The sequence below is a fragment of the Theropithecus gelada genome, chromosome 6 (assembly GCF_003255815.1).
Source record: "Theropithecus gelada isolate Dixy chromosome 6, Tgel_1.0, whole genome shotgun sequence".
Classification (NCBI taxonomy): domain Eukaryota; kingdom Metazoa; phylum Chordata; class Mammalia; order Primates; family Cercopithecidae; genus Theropithecus; species Theropithecus gelada.
The window spans coordinates 130,942,892-130,964,526 of record NC_037673.1 but is presented as its reverse complement, the minus strand read 5'-3'; the positions used below and the strand labels follow the sequence as shown (position 1 = coordinate 130,964,526).

The 21,635-nt window shown below is 54.2% G+C and overlaps 1 protein-coding gene across 3 annotated transcripts in view; it reads right to left on the bottom strand.

Annotated features, from left to right (window-relative positions):
* The window catches only part of JADE2 (jade family PHD finger 2), a 57,615-nt gene extending 36,477 nt beyond the window's left edge, over positions 1-21,138 (bottom strand). Inside the window, exons 1-3 of one of the 3 annotated variants that reach the window (XM_025388740.1) lie at positions 21,027-21,138; positions 9,586-9,643; positions 7,413-7,507 (exon numbers count right to left, since the gene is read on the bottom strand). In XM_025388740.1, coding sequence (XP_025244525.1) covers positions 7,413-7,507; positions 9,586-9,643 — 153 coding nt within the window. In that variant the 5' untranslated portion in view covers positions 21,027-21,138. Of the gene's footprint in view, positions 1-7,412; positions 7,508-9,585; positions 9,644-19,163; positions 19,368-19,437; positions 19,795-21,026 lie in introns of those variants that run through there. The other 2 variants (XM_025388741.1, XM_025388742.1) reach the window with 2 other exon arrangements.
* Positions 21,139-21,635: the final 497 nt, after the last annotated feature.

The window sequence follows — 21,635 nt, the reverse complement described above, 5'->3', positions numbered from 1 at the left end:
GTACCTCATCTCATTAGAAACAACAGCTAATAGAGAAAGGTAATTGCCGTGTTAAGGCATGTCAAGTATTATGTTAAAGTTTTACATACATTGTGGCCCCTAATTCCTATTACCCGTCTTACAGATGTGGAAACTGAGATTCAGAAAGGTGAAACCACTTGCATGAAGTCCCCACTGTCTAACCACAGCAATACTGCCTGCAAGACACAGAGGGCTCTTCTTTTAAAACATCTTTCCTGGGTCGGAACCTGATAAAGAGTGTCTTAGCCAAGAGCAAACTTATGCAGCTAAATTCAGTATAAATATGAGAGAAGGGCTGTAAGAATAGCTACCCCCTGCCCAGTCATGTTTCAAGCTACCACTAGGCTAAGTTCATAAGACACTTTAAAAAAAAAAAAAAACAAAAAAAAAACCCACTCAACATCTCTTTCTTTTATTTTCATGAGGATAGCAGCACTTCCTGCTCTTAAAGAGAATTTATTACACACATTTCTTTTGCAAGACAAGTCCCAGAGGCCAGGAGGCCCTTCCAGCTGGCGGGAGCAGCGATGTTTCCAACTATAGAAGTGGATCCTGCCCCCCACCCCGGAGGAAGGCAGTGTGAGTCTCAGAAAGCAGGCGCTTAGCCTAGCGGAAGGGCTCGCCCCAACCCGCCTGCCTCACAAGGTAGCAAAGGAACTGCTGGTGGGCTGGAAACTTGGCTCAAAACCACAAGGGCAAGCACAAAACCTTTTTTTGGATTCTCCTGTTTTATCTATCAAATTATGGGCATTTTGCATTTTCCTGTACCATATGCCTTCATTGTTTTACTATAGAACGGCATTTCAAACATCTGGATAACACCTCCGGCTCCTCAGGAAGGCATCTTATTTACCCTGTGGTTTGGAACCCCAACGCAGTCTGGCTACCCTTGTTTTTACCCTTCACGCAGGGTAGGAGAAGGATTCCATTTTTAAAAGCAAAGGTTAAGCTGAGAAGCTGCATCTCCATTCACAGTGTTTTCTTGGGGAGTGGGGGTGGCATTCCTTATAGAGGGACTTTCAAGTTGAGACACTGGGTCTGGGGGACACCCCCTTGCTGGTAGCAGAGGCTTCTCCCGGGCCCCTTCCCCAGGGACTAGGCACTACGCATTGGTGAAGGGCCTCAGTGGTACACGCAACTAGGGACGTACTAATTTGTCACCAGAGCCTATAGAGGAGCTAACAGCTGAATCCCCACTCCCACCATCCAGGCTTCCAGCTCAGGATGGCCTGCTTTACCCGACACTCCCCACCTCCTGCCCCACTCACCTCTGGGGCTCCCTTCACCCCCCATGGCTCCATGAGCCGCAGAAGGAGTCACATCTACAGATCATCAACTCCCTGGGAGGGCCCAAGGCAGAACTCTACGATAAGGTCTCTGAGGCTCACTTGCCTGGGGTCACAGATGTCCTGGGGCAAAGCCTGGGCGTTTTGGCAAAGCCAGGCTGCACCTCCCATAACAGACCCCTTCCTGTGTAGCACCTGCATCCTGCTGACAGAGGACAAGTTCCCCAGGGACAGGGCCTGTGCTTTCTGTCCCCAGCACTGAGCTAGGCCCACTAGGTACTCTTGAGCACTTGCTGATTTTGATCAGCATCAGCAGCTCCCAGTCCAGAGACCCAGGCCTCTGCCCACTGGCTGACTTCTGGGGACTCTGACTTCCTGAAAATGCAGCTTTCTACCTCAAGACAGCCTGCCTGGGGAAACCCCCACCGCTTGCCCTGCCCTTCCGCCTGTGTCTCTGCCCAGGTCAGAGGAGGACACCACCTCAAACAGTAGCCCCCAAAACATGCAGCTGGCCTCCAGGTCTCTCCCAGAACTGTCCTTCACACCCCTGGCAAGTCCGGGGCGGGGCAGAAATTTGTTAATCCCCCATCCCCTCTGTGAAGTTGATGGAGTGGTGGACTGCCCCCACCCACACTCCCTGACGTTGCTTAGATCTTTGAACCAGGCTGGAGAGCCTCCCTCCCTCTCCTTCAACCTAGCCATAGCTTCCACTCCCTACCCCCTCAAAAATACTCAAAGAAGCTTCCAGGGAACAACCAAGCCAGGAACTCCTGTCTTAGGCAAAGGGAAGGGAAAAGTCTATGGCAGTTGTCTTTTGTTTGTTTTGCTTTTTTTTTGTTTTTGAGACACAGTCTCACTTTGTAGCCTAGGCTGGAGTGCAGTGGTGCAATCTCGGCTCACTGCAACCTCCGCCTCCTGGTCTCAAGTGATCCTCCTGCCTTAGCCTTCTGAGTAGCTGGGATTACAGGTGTGCATCACCATGATCAGCTAAGTTTTTGTATTTTTTTGTAGAGACAGGGTTTCACCATGTTGGCCAGGCTGGTCTTGAACTCCTGACCTACGGTGATCTGCCCGCCTCGGCCTCCCTATGGCAGTTGTTCTTAACCCTGGATCCCAACAGGAGTGCTTGTTAAAAAAGTACAGGTACTAGGGGGCACAGTGGCTCATGCCTGTAATCCCAACGCTTTGGGAGGCCGAGGTGGGCGGATCACAAGGGCAGGAGTTCAAGACTAGCCTGACCAACAGGGTGAAACCCAGTCTCTAACAAAAATACAAAAATTAGCCAGGCCTGGTAGCATGCACCTGTAATTCCAGCTACTTGGGAGGCTGAGGCAGGGAAATTGCTTGAACCCAGGAGGTGGAGGTTGCAGTGAGCCGAGATCATACCACCGCACTCCAACCTGGGTGACAGAGTGAGACTCAATCTCAAAAAAAAAAAAAAGAGTACAGGTACTGGCCAGGTGCAGTGGCTGATGCCTGTAATCCTAGCACTTCCTGAGGCAGGCAGATCACTTGATGTCAGGAGTTTGAGACCAGCCTGGCCAACATGGCAAAACCCCATCTCTACTAAAAATACAAAAATTAGCACAGCGTGGTGGCAGATGCCTGTAGTCCCAGCTACTCGGGAAGCTGAGGCAAGAGAATCTCTTCAACGTGGGAGGTGGAGGTTGCAGTGAGCTGAGATCACACCACTGCACTCCAGCCTGGGGAACCAAGTGAGACTCCATCTCAAAAAAAAAAAAAAAAGGCCAGGCATGGTGGCTCACGCCTGTAATCCCAGCACTCTGGGAGGCCGAGGCAGGCAGATCACCTGAGGTCGGGAGTTCAAGACCACCCTGACCAACATGGAGAAACCCCATCTCTACTAAAAATACAAAAATTAGCTGGATGTGGTGGCACATGCCTATAATCCCAGCTACTCGGGAAGGTTGAGGCAGGAGAATTGCTTGAACCCAGGAGGCAGAGGTTGCGGTGAGCTGAGATCGCAACACTGCACTCTAGTCTGGACAACAAGAGCAAAACTCTGTCTCAAAAAAAAAAAACCAAAAAGTACAGGTACCTAGGGTGCTACTCCAGACCATGTAAGTCAGAATACCTGGGGTGGGGTGGTATTAAAACAATAATCTCTGCTCTCTGACTTCCATCAGATTCTGAGATGTGTCCCACAAAGGGTTAAGCACTAACAACACTAACAATGGCTACACCATTTAGCGAACCAGGCAAGTCCAGAAACTCATTGTGCAAATTATTATACTAGCTCCCTAGGCCAGGCTCAGGACTTCAGGGCCAAAGGATAGACAGCTCTGCTGGGATGCCATAGGCAACAGAAGGCAGTAGGCTGAGTTCTCAGGGGCAGCTCCACCTTTTCCTTCTACTGCTTTAAGGAGCTCCCAGGGCAGACTTCAGGCTTTGCGCACTTCCACCAAAAATCCTAGCCCAGCCTCCCAAGAATCCCGGGGCCCATGCCTTCAGCTCTCAGCTTGGAGGCCAGCACTCACTCCCCTTTCACTCTGGCTGAGGGAGGGGCCAGCCACTGGGCAAGGGCCAGATGGGAAGCTGGGCCTCCAGGCCTTAGCCCTGTCCAGGGTCCTGACTCCTGGTCAAGCGCTTTCTTCAGCCCTGAGGCACCTCACTTGGTGTAGAGTGCCCCTTGACTTGTGCCCTTAGGGTGCACTGGGAAAGGGCAGCTCCTGAGAGGTCATCACAGGGCATCCCTGCCTATCTCACCCAAACCCAACCCCAGCCCTTTCATAGGTTAGATTCATTGTGCCCACTGCCTGTGCTACGCTAAGCACTCCTGGTCCTCAACCCCCCACCCCATCACTGCCCACATTTAGAGATGAGGAGACAAGTGAACCACGGGTTCCATGGCTCTGCAGTCACCAAGAAGGGGGTTTCCACAGCACACACATCACTCCGTAAGTGTTCCCGCTGGGGACTCCTGCCACACTAAGCAAACCATGTGACCAGCCTGACAGCCACCCCACAGGCTTCATACTCTAGGGGACTGAGTAGATGGGGACCCCCTTCACCAGGGTATCCAAAGCCCAGGCTCAGCAGACCATAAAGGCCCCACCCAAGCCATTCACAGAAAGAGAAGAGAGCAGCCCGTGAGGAGATTTAGTGCAAACATTCTCTGCCGCCAAATCCTCGCTTTCATCTCCGCCCTCTCATGAGCCAAATAACTTGGAAGCTTTCCTTGATGGTTTCCTCTCTGCCCCAAGATAACATGGAATTTATGCTGGCCACGGCTCAACCTGGTCACTTAGGGGACCAGGAAAACCTCTCAGGCTGCTCTCCAGCCTACTGTAGGAGGAAAAGCTTGTGCTCGGCAACAGTTCAAGGGTTCTGGGCAGGGAGGACTTCATTGGCCCATCTAGAGCCCAGGACTTGAGGTGGGGAGGTGTCTCCTAGGCAGACCTCAGAGCCTGTGGAGGCTCCTGGGCTTGGACCCAGGGCCATGTGGAGCCAGTCCCCAGCAGGGTTGGGCATCGATACTTGTACCATGGGTTTGACTATTTTTAGGTGTGGAAAGGTACAAAGGCTCTGGGCTGGAAAACCCAAGAGGCAGGGGAATTTTCTGCCCCATGCAAATTGCTCTTTCTTCTCAGCCTCCGCTGACACCTGTTTCCTCCCAGGCAGGCCCAATCCTGGGTGCAGATGGCAGCCTTGTGCCTGGGAGGTGGCCCCTCCTCCCACTGGAGATTGGAGGAAGCAGAGCAGGGGCAGAAGACTGGCTTAAGCTCCCCGTGGAGTCAAAGAGATAAGCCAGCCCTAGGAGCTCCCCAAAACTTCCCCATCCCACTTCAACTTGAACAGCTATGGTAAACAGGAGATAGGTGGGATTCTCGAAAGGCAGGTTCCTCATGTCTGAAATGGGAATGACAATTCTTGCCTTCCAGGACCAGGAAGGCACATAAAGGTAGCTACTGTTTTACTACTTCAACCACAGCAACTGGGGAGTCCCTGTAGTTCTCAAGACTGGGGTGAGGCTAGGTGCAGTGGCTCATCCCTGTAATCCTGACACTTTGGGAGACCAAGGTGGGAGGATTGCCTGAACTCAGGAATTTGAGACCAGCCTGAGCAACATAGTGAGACCTTGTCTCTACTGAAAAAAAAAAAGCCAAAAAAAAAAAAAAATTAGCTGGGCATGGTGGTGTGCACCTGTAGTTCTAGCTACTCGGGAAGCTGAGATGGGAGGATCATTTGAGCCTGAAAGTTTGAGGCTGCAGTGAGCCATGATTGCACCACTGCACTCCATCCTGAGTGACAGAGGGAGACCCTGTCTCAAAAGAAAAAAGGAAAAAAAAAAAAGACCAGGGGTGGGGAAGGTCCCAAACAACCAAGAGCCAGCAGGGCTCCCCAAGGCCCCACTTGCCTTTTGCTTCCTTGGCTGCACTTAAGCACAGCCCATCCCCCTACCAAGCAGGGCTACCCCAGGAGGGCAGTCAGAGATTCAACATTGTCCCACCCCACCTCCACCTCACCCCCAGCACTGCATTCCCCTCCTCTAATGGTATTCCCAGAGAAAACACTGTCTATACCCTACCCACCATGGGGCCATGGAGGTCAGGCTTGGGGGATGGGGCATCAGGTCTCAAAGAATCCCACTCCCACCTCCCCAGGGGAGAGTCCTTGGGGAGGGCAGCTCCTGGAGGAGGCAAGGCGGAGTCCTTTTTCAGATGCAAGGATCTGCAGAAGCCCCCCTCTAAGGGCTGGCTAAAGACAGTGGAGCCAGGACTGCACCTGTGGTGAGGGAGCACAGAGGAGAGGCCAGCATGGAGCAAAGACATCCTCGCCAACCCATGCCGAGGGCCCTGCCACCAAACTCTGGGCCTTTCTGCCCTTGGCACTGTGAGCCCCAAGGATTTAAGGTCTTGGCTAAATGGCCTTGGCATCCTCACTTTCCTTATTTACAAGAGGACTGAGAAATTCTGGGCTAGTTTTAATGATTAAAAAGGAGCATCCAGCCCCAGTGTCTGGCTACTTCTTGGCTGTAGTACAGTGTCCTACTTAAGAGCCAGGATTAGCCGGGTGCAGTGGCTCATGCCTGTAATCCCAACACTTTGGGAGGCCGAGGCAGGCAGATCACCTGAGGTCAGGAGCTCAAGACCAGCCTGGCCAACATGGTGAAACCCCGTCTCTACTAAAAATACAAAAATTAGCAGGGTGTGGTGTGCGCACCTGTAATCCCAGCTACTCGGGAGGCTAAGGCAGGAGAAGCATTTGAACCCAGGAGGCTGAGGTTGCAATAAGCTGAGATTGCTCCACTGCACTCCAGGCTGGGGAACAGAGCGAGCCTCAGTCTCCAAAAAAAAAAAAAAAAAAAAAAAAAGAACCAGGATTAAGACCCTCCATCTCTCCATGCCCCTGCAGCCCCATCTGTGCCAAAGGCTTCTTCTGTGGTCAGTGCAATGAATGCCTCGTGGCATTAGCACTGAAGACCTAAAAGAAGGAGCAATAAGGCCCTAGGGTGGGAGTTTTCAGGAACCTCAGGAAGGAGGGTCCAGGTGTCCAGGAGTCTACCCACCCCCAGTGCTCTTCTCAGTTCCAGAGGCCATAAACCTCTACCTGCTGTAACAAACATCCCAGGTCAAAGTAAGGAAGGCTTCAAATGCAGATGCCTGTGAAATGGGTACAAGGAACCTATGACTAACTGGATGGCTCTGAGGACCCCATCCCTTATCCATGCGCCAGCAAATCCTTACCACTCTTGGCTTAGCCTACAAAATGTCACAAACCCTACTGCTTCTCATTCCACTGCTACCACCCAACTCTAAGCCACCACTGTTTCCCTGCTGGATGACTGCAACTCTCCCTTCTCTCACAGCAGCCAGGGAGAACTTTCACTAAAACATCAGGCTGTGTCATTACCCTGTCTGAGATCCCTGAATGGCTTCTCCCCTTGCTCAGATCAATTGGAACACCTTCACAACAACCTGGAAGGCTGAGGGAAACTGGCCCCTACTCCCCTTCATTCCACTCGGCCACGCTGGCCTCCCTCTGCACTGCCCGTGCCCTCTGCGAGGAGTGCTCTGCCCCTGTCTCCACAGGGCAGCTCACTCTCATTCCCCACGGATCTCTGGGAAGTTCGTCACTACCCACCTCGGAGGGCTTCTTTTCGTTCTGTCGGGGCCAGCCCGACTTGGTGCTGCTGGGCAGTTTGGAGCATCTTGATGCGGATGTAGATGTCGCATGACCTGCAGAGAGAGAACAGTCCATTAGGGGTCCTGGAGGGCCAGGAGCACCACCCACTCATGCCCAAGAATAGGAAGCTTCTAAGCAAAGCCCCGGCTAGAATGTTCAGGAGGGAGACACCTCAGTGAGCACCTAGTGGACTATCCTTGCTCTGGGCCTCAGTCTCCCCACTGATGAATGGGGACATGAAGCCTCCTCTACTCGCCAACCAGAAGGGCTGCAGAAATCAAAGGCTGTTACTGGGGCTCAGTATTAGTATAATGTGTGACCCCAGACAAGTCCCTGGCCCTCTTTGGGACTGTGCTCAAAGAGAGCTAGAATAAGCCTTTCATGCCCACTCTTCACCCTGCCCCAGGTTAAGTACTGTCCCAATACTCTGGGGTGATGCCGTGGGTATTCAGAGGCAGAGCAGGGCAATGGGAAGAGAGATGCTCTGAAGCAGATCCAGGCTACCAGCGGAGCCCTGACCCGGCCACTTACTAGCTTGTCACCCCAGGCAAATGATTCAATCTTGCTGAGCCTTTGTTCTGTAAAATGGGGGCAAGAGAACACCTATCTTCAAAGGGCTGTTGTGAGGAATAAGTGATATCATGCCTGTAAAGTCTTAGCACAGTCCCAGGCACACAGTGATTCCTTAGTAAACATTAACTATAATTATTAGGGTCTAAGGCCCTTGCTGGATGACAGGGCTGTGGCCTCCACCCCTATGAATCAAAGGAGCAGCAAGATATAGGGAAACACTATGGTTTTGGCTGAATAGGAGTAGCAGCCATGGGTGGGCACAGTGGAGGGGGCTGGTGGGGAGCCTTGCAAGTACCTGGCCCTCTCAAAGGGTTCCTCTGCCTGCAATAAAGTTAGAAATGGAGGATGTGGTTTTTGGTTCTACTGAGCCAGGCCACAGGCAGCATGTTGTAGCCACAAAAGGCCAGATGCTGTGATCTCCTGCTGTAGGGAAGAAGGGCTGGCCAGGTGGGATGCCAGAGCCAAGCTGAGCAAACAGAGCCTAAAGGACAACAGATGAGACCTGGAGGTAGGGACAGGGCTGAGACCTCCTTGGTCATCCTAGTGGATCTACCCTTAGGCTTAGGCTTTTGGGGGGCTGTGGAACTCTGGGAGCTAGGAGGGGCCTTGGCAAGCCCCCTAATCTCACTTGCTCATAAGTGTGAAGAAACAGGTCTAAAGTTGCACAGCTCCGAGCCCAGCCTCCTTGGCAGGTCAGCCTCTTCCTTAGCCTGGGCCTCCAGCAAGGCAATCATTGCTAGATGAGATCTTCCCGGCAGCACAACCCTCCTACCCACAGCAGATGGAACTCCTTACTCCAACAGGCACAGGCAGGCCTGGCTTTCTGGGCACCTGAGAAGAGCTGCCTTATGACCTAGTACCAGAGCCCTCACTTTGCATAAACCTCCCTTCTCTTCTCCAAATTTCAGGGGAGGCTCCCTAAACTTCTTCTGCTGCTTGATAATGCATTCCACACACCCCTACCCGCAACCATCACATCCAACTGACACGCCAATCCACACACAAGTCTACCTCTGGGATTCTATTGCCAAGATTCTATGAAGGTTGGGTATCTTCATTGATTTGTTCAGCAAACATTTACTGAGCATCTACTATATGCCAGATCATAGCTGGGGATATAGTGGTAAGCAAGACAAGAGACCTCTTATCAAGGAGCTTACCACTGATTGGGAAATGGTACTTATCCAGTAAGTATGATAAAAGGTGACTGGGTTTGTATCTGTTGTATACAGACTTTCTATACGGGCCTTGACTTACTAGATAGAGAAGCCCAGAGGGGAGCCGATCTGTTCCAACCAGAGCAAAACAAATGGAGCTGGGACCTAGAGGGTAAGGGGGAGTACAGCTGGGAGAACAAGGCCCTGGAGGTCATGGAAGGTGCAGGGACTTTTTTAGAAGTGGAGGGGCAGGAGTGGAGAAACCTGGCTTGATTTATGCTTTCATCAACATGCCTCTTAGTGAAATTAAGACCATAGGGCAGCCTCCTCCCACCTGGGCCTGTGGGCCTGATCACTATTCAAATGCTTTCACTGTAGGAGCCCAAATTGGAAGGCCTTACTGTCAGTGGTGTCAGAGTTGTCACTGCTGATGGAGTATTTTCGCCTCTTCTCTTCCATCTGCAACAAAAGGCAAGCCCATTATACTCACGACGGCTTGGGAAATCCTCAGCCTCTCAGAAAATCACCCCATAACCTACCTCCCCCACTTACTCCACTGCAGAAAGATCAGAATAAAGCCCTGCCCTAGCCTTCTTCTCTGCCAGCACCACCCTCTTCCACCCATCCACAGAGGCCCTGGGATTCTAAAAGGCTGCATCTCCCATCTCCTGAGCCCGGAGCCCTCGGTTAAGCAAGGGTCTAACCAAAGCTGTTGTAGAGGGAGAGGACATGGGGGTGTCAGCAAGCACAAGCTGAACAGTGACCATGACCTGCCCAGTCCCAGCTGCCACCCAAGGACACGCAGGCCCACCACTGCAAAGGCCTCCTGAGCCACAAGTCCTCTAGGGATGGAAGAGGGTAGAGGACAGGAAACAAGACTGATTCTTCCAGGAGGACCGTGCTATCGGAAGTTAGGAACAAGCCAACGCAGACAAAACTGAGGGCCTAGTCCTGTGAGTGGTGGTCAGCAGTGTACAGAAGCGGGGAGAGGTGGGGGACACTCCAGGATGGGCCCCTGAGACACATCAGGCCCAGGGTGACTGGTCCTGGGTTGGACTACCCTGCCCTCCTACTCCCCATCACCCTTCCCAGATAAAAGTACAAATAAACTCTACCTCAACTGCAACATCTAACTTCACAGTATTAAGGACAACTCTCACATAGGGGCCTCATACTGAGCTCACATGGAGTCTTCCCTTATCCACACCATCTCCTGTTCCTAACCAGGTGAGCTGTGAGCTCCATTTACAAGTGAGGCCAGCACCCTGTCCTGCTGGTAAGTGGCTGAGATGGGACTGAATCCATAAGGTCTGATCCCCAGGCGCATGCTGGGCTGCCTTTGTACCCTCCATCAGCTCCTGGCTGCTGGAAGTGTTTTCCCACCACTGTTTCCTATAATCCTCATGGGTCCCAGGTGGCAGAGCCTGCTCTCATCCCCTCAGAGGGGAGCACAGCAGGTGGTGCGTTAACCTGCTCTGGGTCTTACAGCTCGCCTGTGGCTGAGTCCTAATGTGAGAACACGTGGGGGGCTCAGGGTTCAGAGCACGCTCCCCTATGTTCCCTGACTGACTCCCCACAGCAAAGGATAGGGAGGAGTCTGTGTCAGTAGAGAGAAAGCCCCATTGCCCAGCCCATCTGCACCTACCTCCCGCTGCCCCCAACCCCAGTCCATTCCTGCTGAGCCTTGGGATGCCACCACCTTACGGCAGCCCTGCAGAGACTAGGGAGCATCTGCTCTTGAAGGTGGGTTTGAACACCCACATCTCTCAGCTGACCAGGATGGCCCTCCTGCCTTGGACTTGATCTTAGCCGGGCGTTTCTCTCTACCCCAGTGCCCACCACCAGCAGGATCAGGATGGCAGGAAGACTCACTGAGGTGGCTGCTTGCCACCCAGCTTCAAAGGTGCCAGTAAAGTGCCCTCCAGAGGCCGAGGTTCCAAGGGACACTGGTGGTTCAAGCAGCACAAGGGCAGGAACAAGGATGACTAAGACTGCTAAGCACTCATGGTAGCAGGAGGGGGTCCACAGGGACCTCAATGAGTCCTTAGAGCAGCCCTTCGTTACACGCATATACCATGGCTGCTTCCCTTTCGCAGAGGAGGAAACTGAAGCTCAGAGGTTAAGTGACCTGCCCAAGATGTCAATGACTGTATTTGATTCAGGAGACCGTGCTCTTGACCTTCTGACTACTCTGCCTCTGTGCAGTAGAGTACAGACAGCCCAGCAACCCACAGCTGCCACCCTCACTGCCTTCCAGAGTCTGCGTGTCAAGGGCATGACACCTGTAATCCCAGCACTTTGGGAGGCCAGGGCTGGAGGATCTCTTGAGCCCAGGAGATCGAGACCAGCCTGGGCAACGTAGTGGGACCCATCTCTACAAAAAATTTAAAAATTAGCCAGTTGTGGTGGCACATACCTAAGGACCTAGCTATGCAAGAGGCTGAGTTGAGAGGATAGCTTGAGTCAGGGAGGTCAAGGCTGAGGTGAGCCATGATCGTGCCACTGCACTCCAGCCTTGGCGACAGAGTGAGACCCTATCTCAAAAAAAAAAAAAAAAAGAGAGTGTGACAAAAGCTGACTGGCAGAATCCTAACTCCTGATACTAGCCTACGTCTTCCTCAGCTCAGCCCAGCTCAGTGCAACCCAGCTTTGTCCTGACATTGGTGGGTGGAGTGGGGGGGAGGTGCTAAAAGTGCACCCACCCATTTTCTCTTCTAATCCTGTATGCGAATTCCATTTCTCTTCATTTCCTGCAAAGAAGGCACTTCCGAGCCAGCATCTCCCACAGCATTAAAAGCAGGAGTTGTAGATTCAGGGGTGATGGGTTCAAATCCTAGCTCCTCTCCTCATAGACCAGGGACCTTGGGAAAGACTTTCCTCCCAGAGGACATAAACTGGAACTGGCTTTTTACACAAATGTCCTGAATTTAAAATGTTGGCAACTAAGTCAGAATTTTTACAACACTTTGAAAAGGCCAAACTAAACACCTGTGGGCCAGAATCAGCTGGTGGGAATAAATAAGAACAGCATAAAGCCCTCAGCACAGTGGCTAGTTATCCATATGGGTGCCAGTTAGTAACACCATGGCAGCCTTGGACCAGGTCGGAGAGTCCTGGAGGAAGGGCTCCTAGAAAAGAGGCAGTGACCCTACACAGTAAGGAAGGTGCCCTAGAAAGGACTCCTTGACTGCCCAGGGACCAACAGGTGAATGTCAGCATGCGGACCTACACCCCGCACCGAGCCAATTCCCCATCCAACCCTGTCCTCCACGAAACACCCCAGAGTGCCTAGGGATTATTCTGGGTCAGGGTTGTCCCATGGGAGGCTATTATTAGGGAGCAGATTCTGTGGTGGCTTAATTGTTGTAATAACTAGGCTTGAGAGGGAAGCCACTGTTTTGTGAGTGCAGCTTCTTTCCTTTAAACCAAGTCTTCCAAAGGCCTCCTTGCTCCAGCGAGCTCCCACTGTCACAGTGGCTAACGAGGCCTGGGACCGCACTGTGCCAGTTTTTTGCCCCATGGATCACCCTCCTTGCAAACTCAGCAAGAGGGACAGGGAGGACTCCTTTCCCAAAGCTGAAATCCAGGACTGCAAACACACGTGGGGGTGGAGGTGCTGAGATGTGATCTTGGCCTCTGGTTTTTCCTCTCCCACCGGCTTCCCCCATCTCCCCCAAAGCAAGGTCTGCTGTGGGAGATTTCAGTGTCACCAGGCACTTGCTTTCGAGGACAGAAAGTGCTCCTGAAATCCTACCTATAAAGGAGACTCTAGGAAAGAAAGGATCTCCTTTTCCTGCCATTTGCACTAGTCTATTGGCACCTCTCATGCAACCCCCAGCATGGAGACACATGTAGGAAGCTCCCCTTCAAAGTGTGGGTGTCGCAGAGTCCCCTCAATGAAGCAGAAGCCCACAGCCTCTCTGTGCATCCTCGGCCCCACCAAGTCCGCTAGGCTCTGCCTCCAGAACACACCCACTTTCTTCCTACTGTCACCACACTGGTCCAAACCAATCTCATCTCTTGCCTGAACCACTTGTTCATCTCCCAGCTTCCACTATCAATTCACCCATGTCCAGGCTCCACACAGCTGCCAGAGTGATGTTTAAAAAGTGTAAATCAGTCCGGGTGTGGTGACTCACACCTGTAATCCCAGCACTCAGGGAGGCCAAAGCAGGCGGATCACTTGAGCCTAGGAGTTCAAGATCAGTCTGGGCAATATGGCAAATCCCCGACTACAAAAAATACAAAAGTTAGCTGGGCATGGTGGCGTGTGCCTGTGATCCCAGCTACTGAAGGGGCTGAAGTGGAAGCCAGGAGGTTGAGGTTGCAGTGAGCTGTGATTATGCTACTGCACTCCAGCCTGGGTGACAGAGTGACACCCTGTCTCAAAAAAAAAAAAAACTGGGCGCGGTGGCTCATCCTTGTATTCCCAGCACTTTGGGAGACCGAAGCGGGCGGATCACTTGAGAGGTCAGGAGTTCAAGACCAGCCTGACCAATGTGATGAAACCCCGTCTCTACTAAAAATACAAAAATTAACCAGGCATAGTGGCGGGAGCCTGTAATCTCAGCTACTCTGGAGGCTGAGGCAAGAGAATTGCTTGAACCTGGGAGACAGAGGTTGCAATGAGCTGAGACTATGCCATTGCCCTCCAGCCTGGACAACAGAGTGGGACTCTGTCTCAAAAAAAAAGGTATAAATCAGAAGCTGGGCATGGTGATATGCGCCTATAATTCCAGCTACTTGGGAGGTGGAGGCAGGAGGATCACTTGGGCCCAGGAGTTCAAGGCAAGCCCAAGCAGCACAGCAAGACCCCATCTCTAAAAAAAATTAGAACAAAATAAAAATTTTAAAAGGCATAAATCAGATCACATCATGCCCCTACTGAAAATCTTTCAAAGGCTTCATAGGTCAAAGGACAAATCCTAAGCTCCTGACCACAAGACCCTACACAGTCTGGCCCCCGCCAGCTGGACAAGTTCATATTCACCACCATCCCTTTCCTCACCACCTTGTAGCCATGCTGGGCTCCTTTCATTCCCTTGAAGAAGCCAAAGATTCCATACTTCGAGACCTGTGCACATGCTGTACTCCACTCTGCCTGGAATATTCTACTATGTGGTCTATGCACGTCTGACTTTTCAACCTTCAGGTTTAAGCTTCAGTGTGGCCCATGTCAGTCTATGCTCATCAGAGTATCTGAAGAAATTCACCACCCAGTTTCCACGGAACACCCATCCCAGCTGTGCTTGTTGAGCTACTTGTTGCATGTCATTCTCCTTGGGAATGTATATTCCATGAAGAGTAAGGAGCATTCCATCTAGACTCCGGCCAGGACCCCAGAGACATACTAGGGAGTGCTGAGTGTGCTCTCGCTCCCTCCCCCAAGAAGTGTTGGGACCACACAATCCAGCTGGCCTGCCTGTGGCTTGCAGGAACAAACACCCTAGCCTAAGATTTCGCCCTTATTTTCACAGCCTGCCTTCCCCGTCTTAACCTCACACATTTTCCAGGAGGCTTTATTTGGTTGGGCTCCTGGCTAATGATCAATGTCAACTCAGTAATAGGGCAGCAATTTGGTGGCAGATGTTTTCTTGGCAGCACTAGTGATTGGTCTTAGTGGGGGCCTTAGGTCTGGACTTAAAACACCAATGCCCAATGCCAGCCCCCTTTAAAGACCTCTCTGCAAATAAACTCAAATAAACACCCTGGGCCTCCATTAACGCCCTTCCAGCTGACCCTGGGAACAGTGGGCCTTTCAGGCCTGCCACTACAGCCACTCCCTGGGCAGTTAAAACACCCCAACCTGGCCTCCAGCCTCTCCTCTCCAGGGGCCACCAGGCCTGGCCTGCCCGCCACCACACAGCAGGATTTCGTCCTCCTCCTTAAAAAAAGGGGAAAAAAGGGCTTTCAAGCAGGCAATTTACCATTCCAGACACAATCTTTCAAAGAGAAACAAAAACTCTCCCTGTCTGAGGCAGACCACTAAGGCGTGTGTGTAATAAGATGCTAATACAATTTAATGATATTTCGGCTGGAAAACCTGTCCTCAGAGCCTCCTTGTGTTGCGAAGGCCAGACATTCAGAAAACAAGAGCTGCACACTCTTAAACCGCTTTAAACAGGGGTCACAGCCCCACTCTTTCCTATCTCTCATTAACTTTAATGCCTTCTCAGGGACAGTAATTGCAGTTACAAAAATGATTTTGTACACAGAGTAGAGGGCTGCTGCCTGGGATCCTCCAGTTGGCTTCCTGGACCTGCTTCTCCAAGTCTAGAGGAGCCTGAACCCTCCTCCAACACCCGCCACTGCCTGTCTGCAACTTCAAGTGTCCCAGAGGGGACCCAGCTCCCCTTGAAGACGCTGCCCACACCCACCCTCCAGACCAGTTCTGGGGACGTACCGAGGGGACAGGATGGTGGGAGAATGAAAAGGCTCTGTCTACTTTGTTCTTCAGAACCTTCTCACCCTACTCTTTGCCCCAGAAAGGGCAGAGCTCTGTCCACTCGCTCCCATATCGGCTGCACATTGGCACCTGCAGGATCCTTCTGATCCCTTCGGCAGAGAAGGGAGCTGGTTCTCTGGCCTAGCCTAAAGGTGAGAGATCAAAGGTCAAAGCTGCATCAGGGCCCTCCCCAGGTATAATAAGGATGACTAATACTAATCACATGCTTATCGCATGCCTGCTTTGGGCTTAGTCTTTTTTAGGTAATCACTTATTCTATACATCCACCATAAGATAGGTACTGTTATTAATCTCATTTGCAGAAAGTGCTCCTTGTAACAGAAGGAACCGAGGTATAGAGCCATTATGACAGTTGGTAACTGTCCTGCACAGCCAGGATTCAAATCTAGGCTGTCTGACTCCAGAATGTGTACCCCATTCCCAGTGGGCTAAAGTGCACAGGCCTACAAGTTCCAGGGTGTGGGTATTCCAGATTCCTATGGGCTGTCTGAAAGGAGCTTTGAGCGGACCTATAATTGTAAGCTTTTGAGCCACATGGTAAGGGTCCTATCTGGAGGACAGGGCAAGCCAAGGGTATCCCGCTCCCCAACTCTGACCTAAAGGGAGAACTGGGAGGTCCCAAAGAGCCTGCTGCATGTGCTATGAAGAATTTGGACTAGAAGCCTCTCACCTGTGTCATGAGCATAAGACAAGTGCCTTCCTGTTAAGAGGAACACTAGGTTAGAGCCAGAATACGCTGCCTCCCACCCTCAGCGATTTGGGGGTCAGTGTCCAAGGCCTAACTTCAATATTCTGTGGTGCATCTAGGGCCTGGGGACTGACAGTCCCACCTCACCAGTCAATGAAAGCTAAGTGGAGATTTCTGACAACCTCTTGGACTACTGTTACTGGCTCTTTAGCCAGGCAATTTAGGGAAAGGAAAAGCATTTTGGACGGGAAAACATTCTGGAAACATTTGCTGCATCCTGAGCCCAAACAACTCTATCCTTAAACACTTCATCTCCAAAAGTGCTGGGGGGACCCTTGGCCAAACAGTTTCAAAACCAACATTCACTGCAAGTCCTGCTGCCTGGGGCGAGGACTTCCCTCTGTGAGGCATTTGCTGCAGAACCAAATGCTTTTCCACTCAAAACAACAGCCAACAGCACTTGGGACAACCTAGTGGGCTCCAGATCAAACAAACATCCCTTTTTTCCCCTACCATGCAAACTTGCTCAATAAATTATTCGCCCACTTCGGATCAAAGCCTGTTTTTGCAGCCTGTGACCCAAAAAGCAAATAGCATCTCTTAAACATGAAAGCCCTCCTCCCTGCCTGGGTCAGCTTTATTACTCATTCCTTCCCCCTTACAGTTATTCTGTTGTTATTTTCCTCCTCTGCTTGTTAGATGGCTCTGCGAGTCCCAACCCGTCTAAGGAAGATGGGACAAGACGGATGGTGCGTTCATCTGGGGCCCTAAGGTGAGAAAGAAAGTCAGAGTAGGGGAGAAGCCTGGGAACCCAGGAAACAAAGCCAGGCCCGGTTGGCAGCTCCATGCTCAGTCCTTTTGCCAAATGTCCTACTGGGAATTTTACCAGTGAAGGCAGGGAGTTAATGCCACTCCGAGAGGAGGGGCCAGGCGGCTCTACCACCTCCCAGACCCAGGACTCAGTTTGCAGACATAAATGTTCAGGGGGCGTCCGGACGGCTTGTCTGGGATCAGAGCTCAAGGGTCCTCCTTCCAACAAAGGCATGGCAGCAGGTCCCACTCAGCCCCTTCCTAGCCGCTTTGGAACCGCTCTGAATGGAAACATGACACCTCTCGATGACCCCCTACAAACTCTGACCAGGGATAAAACTTTGTGCCTCAGGATCCTGCAGATGAGCCAGGGGTGCTAGACGCAGTGGCGAGGTTTGGAAATCTGCAGACCAGAATCGCCGGCCGCAGTGTGCCTTCGGCATAGGGCAAAGACACCCAGTGACCCTTCACCTCCCCCAGCCTCCAGCAAGAGGCCAGCAGCCAAGCTGGTAAAAAAGTGCCCAGGCCAGCGGCAGCGGCTGAGGGGATCGGGAGGAGAGTTGCGCGCGCCTCCAGCCCGCCCCTGGAGGCAGTCCGCGGGACCGCAGGCTGGAGGCGCGCCGGCGTGATTCCGACCGCGGGAGCCGGGAGGAGGAGCCGGAGGAGGCTGCGGGGGGCTCCGGCCCAGGCAAAGGAAGGGCAAGAGGCTGTTCGGACCGGGGGCGGCGCCGGGAGGTGGGTGGGCTTGACACCCAGGTCGGGGGAGGGGTTTAAGAGACGCCGGGAAGCGCAGCCGAGCCCTGGGGCGGGTGGGGTGGGTAGCTGTGTGTAGTAGGGGACAGGGCTGGGCCTCTGGAAGCTACAGTGAAGCCTTCCTGGCTGTCTCGCAGGCATCCCCATCCTCCGGCAGAACAGCTGCGAATCGCCAAGTTGACCCCTCATCCCTTCGCCGAGAGGAGAGGGTGTCTCAGGACCCAGGGATGGGCGGGAAGAAACCATGGGGAGCCACAAGTCTGCACCCAGGCGGGGAAGAGGCGGGCGGGCGCCGCTCCGCAGGCGCAGGCGAGTGGGTGGGAAGAAGGGAGGGAGAGGGAGGAAGGAGGTGAGGCCGGGAAGATGCCACTGCCGGGGGCGGGGCGGGGCCGGGGATCCGGCAAAGGGACTGCAGCAGCGCTTGGTGGGGGCGGGGGCTGCAATGTCACTCATTTGAGAGTCAGGTGTATGCGTCCCAAACGGGGTCCGCCACAAGCCGGCATCTTCCTGGTACCACCCAGGGTGCGGGCCCGAGGCAGAGGGCAGGGGACTGCGGATCCGTCCCTGAAGCGGGACGCGAACCGGCAGAGTTGGGAGAAGGTAAACAAGGGCCACGCCCCCTGCCGTCGCCCCGCGGGCGCGCACCCGCCGCTCCGGCCGCCGCCGGTACATTTCCACTCTCCCAGCGCCTCTCCCCAGCTGGACTCCCGCGCGGCCCCGGAGGTGGAGGCTGCCCCCGACCCCAGTCCTCACCCCTGGCGCCGAGGCTCAGCACCCTCCACACTCACCTGTAAAGGGTGTCCCCCGCCCCTCCAAAAAAAACTGTCTAATTTGTGCAGAGCCTCCAACCCCAGGAGCCGAGCATGCTGCCCCCGCGTGCAGCACCCGCGTGCACCGGGCCGGGAGAGGGGGCGACAGGGCGGAGGCGGTGGCCCCCGGAAGGTGTCTGGGACCGGACCGGCTGCACGTGAGCCCAGCGCGAGGTCATGTGCACCGGCTCAGCCCGGTTCGGCGCCCGGACGTGCTGCGTATCAACAAAATGAAACTCGGGGAGACAGGAGGGCAGATAGCTCCAGGTTCTCAGGGCCCCCGCCCCGGCCGCTCGACCTCCCCACCGTACCCATCTCCCGCCGCAGCCCCTACGCCCGACCGGAGCCCGCGGGGCAAGTTGCAGCCCTGACGCGCCCCCGCCCGCCCGCGCCCCCTCGCCGGCCCGGGGGCGCTTTGCCGCAGTCATTAATAAAGAAGGTCGCCAAGCTCACCCTTCCAAAAGTTGTTGTTGCATGCGCCCCTCTCAGCCTCCCCGCACTGTACTCTTTAAAACACGACTGACCAACATGCGCAATCTCTCTCCCCTGTGCTGTGCATCCCCCCCCCTCCGCGCTGGCTTCCTAGAACAGGCAGCCAGCAGGAGAGAGAGGGAGCGAGCGAGCAAGAGAGAGCGAGGGAGCGAAGAGCGCTGGCAGATCTGTTGCAAAAACACCAAATAACGTCGTGGAGATGCGCAGGGCCCATCCGCCGGGGGCTGGATCTTACCTTGCTTCGCGGTGCCCCCCTGACTGGCGCTGCCCTCGGCTACGCGCCGCTGCAGGGACCGGCGCGGGAAGGATGCTCCCGAAGCCGGGAGCTCCTGGGGCCGGCGCGGGAGGGCGGGGGGCGCGCATCCATCCGGGGTCGCGGCGAGGGAGGCGGCCGGGCCCGCGGCGTCCCCGGCCCCACGCCCCCCGCCGGGGACTGTCGGCCCGCCGGACCTGAGCCGGTGCCGCTAGGAGTGGGCGCAAAGTAACTCCATGGACGCTACTCACCCCCCCAAAAAATAGCCTCCAACTGCGATGGCCGCGGTCGGCACCATTCACCAACCCCCTGTGTATGTTTCTGTTTCTTTTTAAACCAAGACTTCCTTGTGATCTCTTTAGAAAAAAAAAAAAAATGTGTTGGGGTGGGGGTGGGGTGGGGGCGGGCAGGAGGAGCGAGGGAGGGGGAGTAGCCACTTTTTTCTTATTCACTCGGATCTCCGTTCCCAACACCCCCGTCGCCGCCCCCCCCCCCCCCGCCCAGTTGTTTGGCTCCGGCGGGGAGTCCAGGTAGCGTTGCGGGCCCCGTGGGGGGAGGGTGCCCTGCCTCACCGCCCCCACCACCACGCCTGCCGGCACCCTGGGCCCGGACTCCCTATGGACTCTGGGGCGCCCCCAGCCCGCCCTGTCCCCAGGGCCGGGCCCGAGCGGCGGCTGCGCCCGTGCAAGTCCCATCAGGTCTGCTCACACTTCACACACTCACACACATACCCCGCCCCTCCACTCTTTCACTCACACTTTCTGCTCACACCCCGCCCCCTACGCGCCCCAGACCCGGGCGGCGCCCCCCGCAACCTTAAAAAAAAAAAAAAAAAGCAAGCTTATACTTAAAAAATCTTTTGGCGCCATATTAATGACGTACTTAAAATTTGCCATTTCTCCCTGCGTCAAAAAGACGTTTCTTTGCAAATAACAGCCTGGAGGCGACACTCGCGGAGGGAACGAGGTTTGCACTGAGCACCCCGCCCCCCGGGGCCCTCCAGCGCTGGAAGACCCTCGCCCTAGGCCCTGCTTCTGAATCGCTGGTTTTAAAATGCGAATCGAATAAATCGCGTGGCGTTTTGCAGCGCCAGAAGTGAGCAGAAAGTGCTGGCAGGAGGGGAGTGGAGGGGCGCACGCGAGTCTTGGGGAGGGGGCGCGGCCCTCCTCCCCGCACCCACTCCAAATGGAAAACTAACATTCCGGGCGGGGGAACTTGAAATTGTAGGCGACCTCAAGAAAAGAGGGGCGGTCCGTAGAGAGGGTCCCCATTGGGCTCGTCGCCCCCTCCCCCCTCCCGAGTGCCTCCTGGCGCCTAGCGCTGCCCCGCATTTCCGGGGGGTGGAGAAGGCAGTGATGGGTGGGTGGGTGGCTGGTTGCACATCCTGGCCCCAGTAGGATTTTGCCCCGGGGCGACCCCTTCCTCCTTGCTCTTCCTTCCCATTACCCCGAAAGGGTTAAAAACCGAGGGGTAACTTCCAAAGGCTGGCACATGGCGAGGAAGCGGGGCGCCCCTCTCCCCACCCTTCGTCTCCTCGCCCCTCCTCCTCCGGCTCCACTTCCCGACTTGACCTTGTGGTGCACAAACAGTGCGCTCGGATCCTCGCAGTTTCTGGAAGAAGAGCCTGCGCTCGCCAGGCGGGCGGGCTCTCGGGCTGCTAGCCGGCGGTGGCGGGGCCTTGGGTCTGTTCCCGGAGCCGCGGGCCACACCCACCCAACCCGCTGCGCCCGCCGAGCTCACCTTTTCTCGAGGAAGGAGAAAGACTGGCCTCCTGGTCGGGGAGGAATCGGGGGTCAGGCTTCAACCTCCTCGGAATGCCTCTGACTGGGGAGGGGGTGGTGTGGCCTCGGGAGGAGGTTGTGGGGAGCCTGGCCCAACATCCCCAAAGCATCGTGGCCAACTTTTTCTTCCCCCTCATGCTCGGCTGCCCCTCAAAGATTATCCAATAATTTTTCAGCTCACCTTTGGCTTTGAAGGCATGTGGGTGAGTTTTGAATGGACACCAGACTTGCCTTCCCTCTCCAAGACTGAAGATTGTTTATTCTTCCTTACCCCTCCACCCCCTTCCATGGGAAGATAAATATTCAATTTACATAAGATGACATTTATGTGACAATTAAGAAGATTCCCCGATGGAATGTTGTGAACACATTTGCTTATAGGAGAAATAAATCTAATAA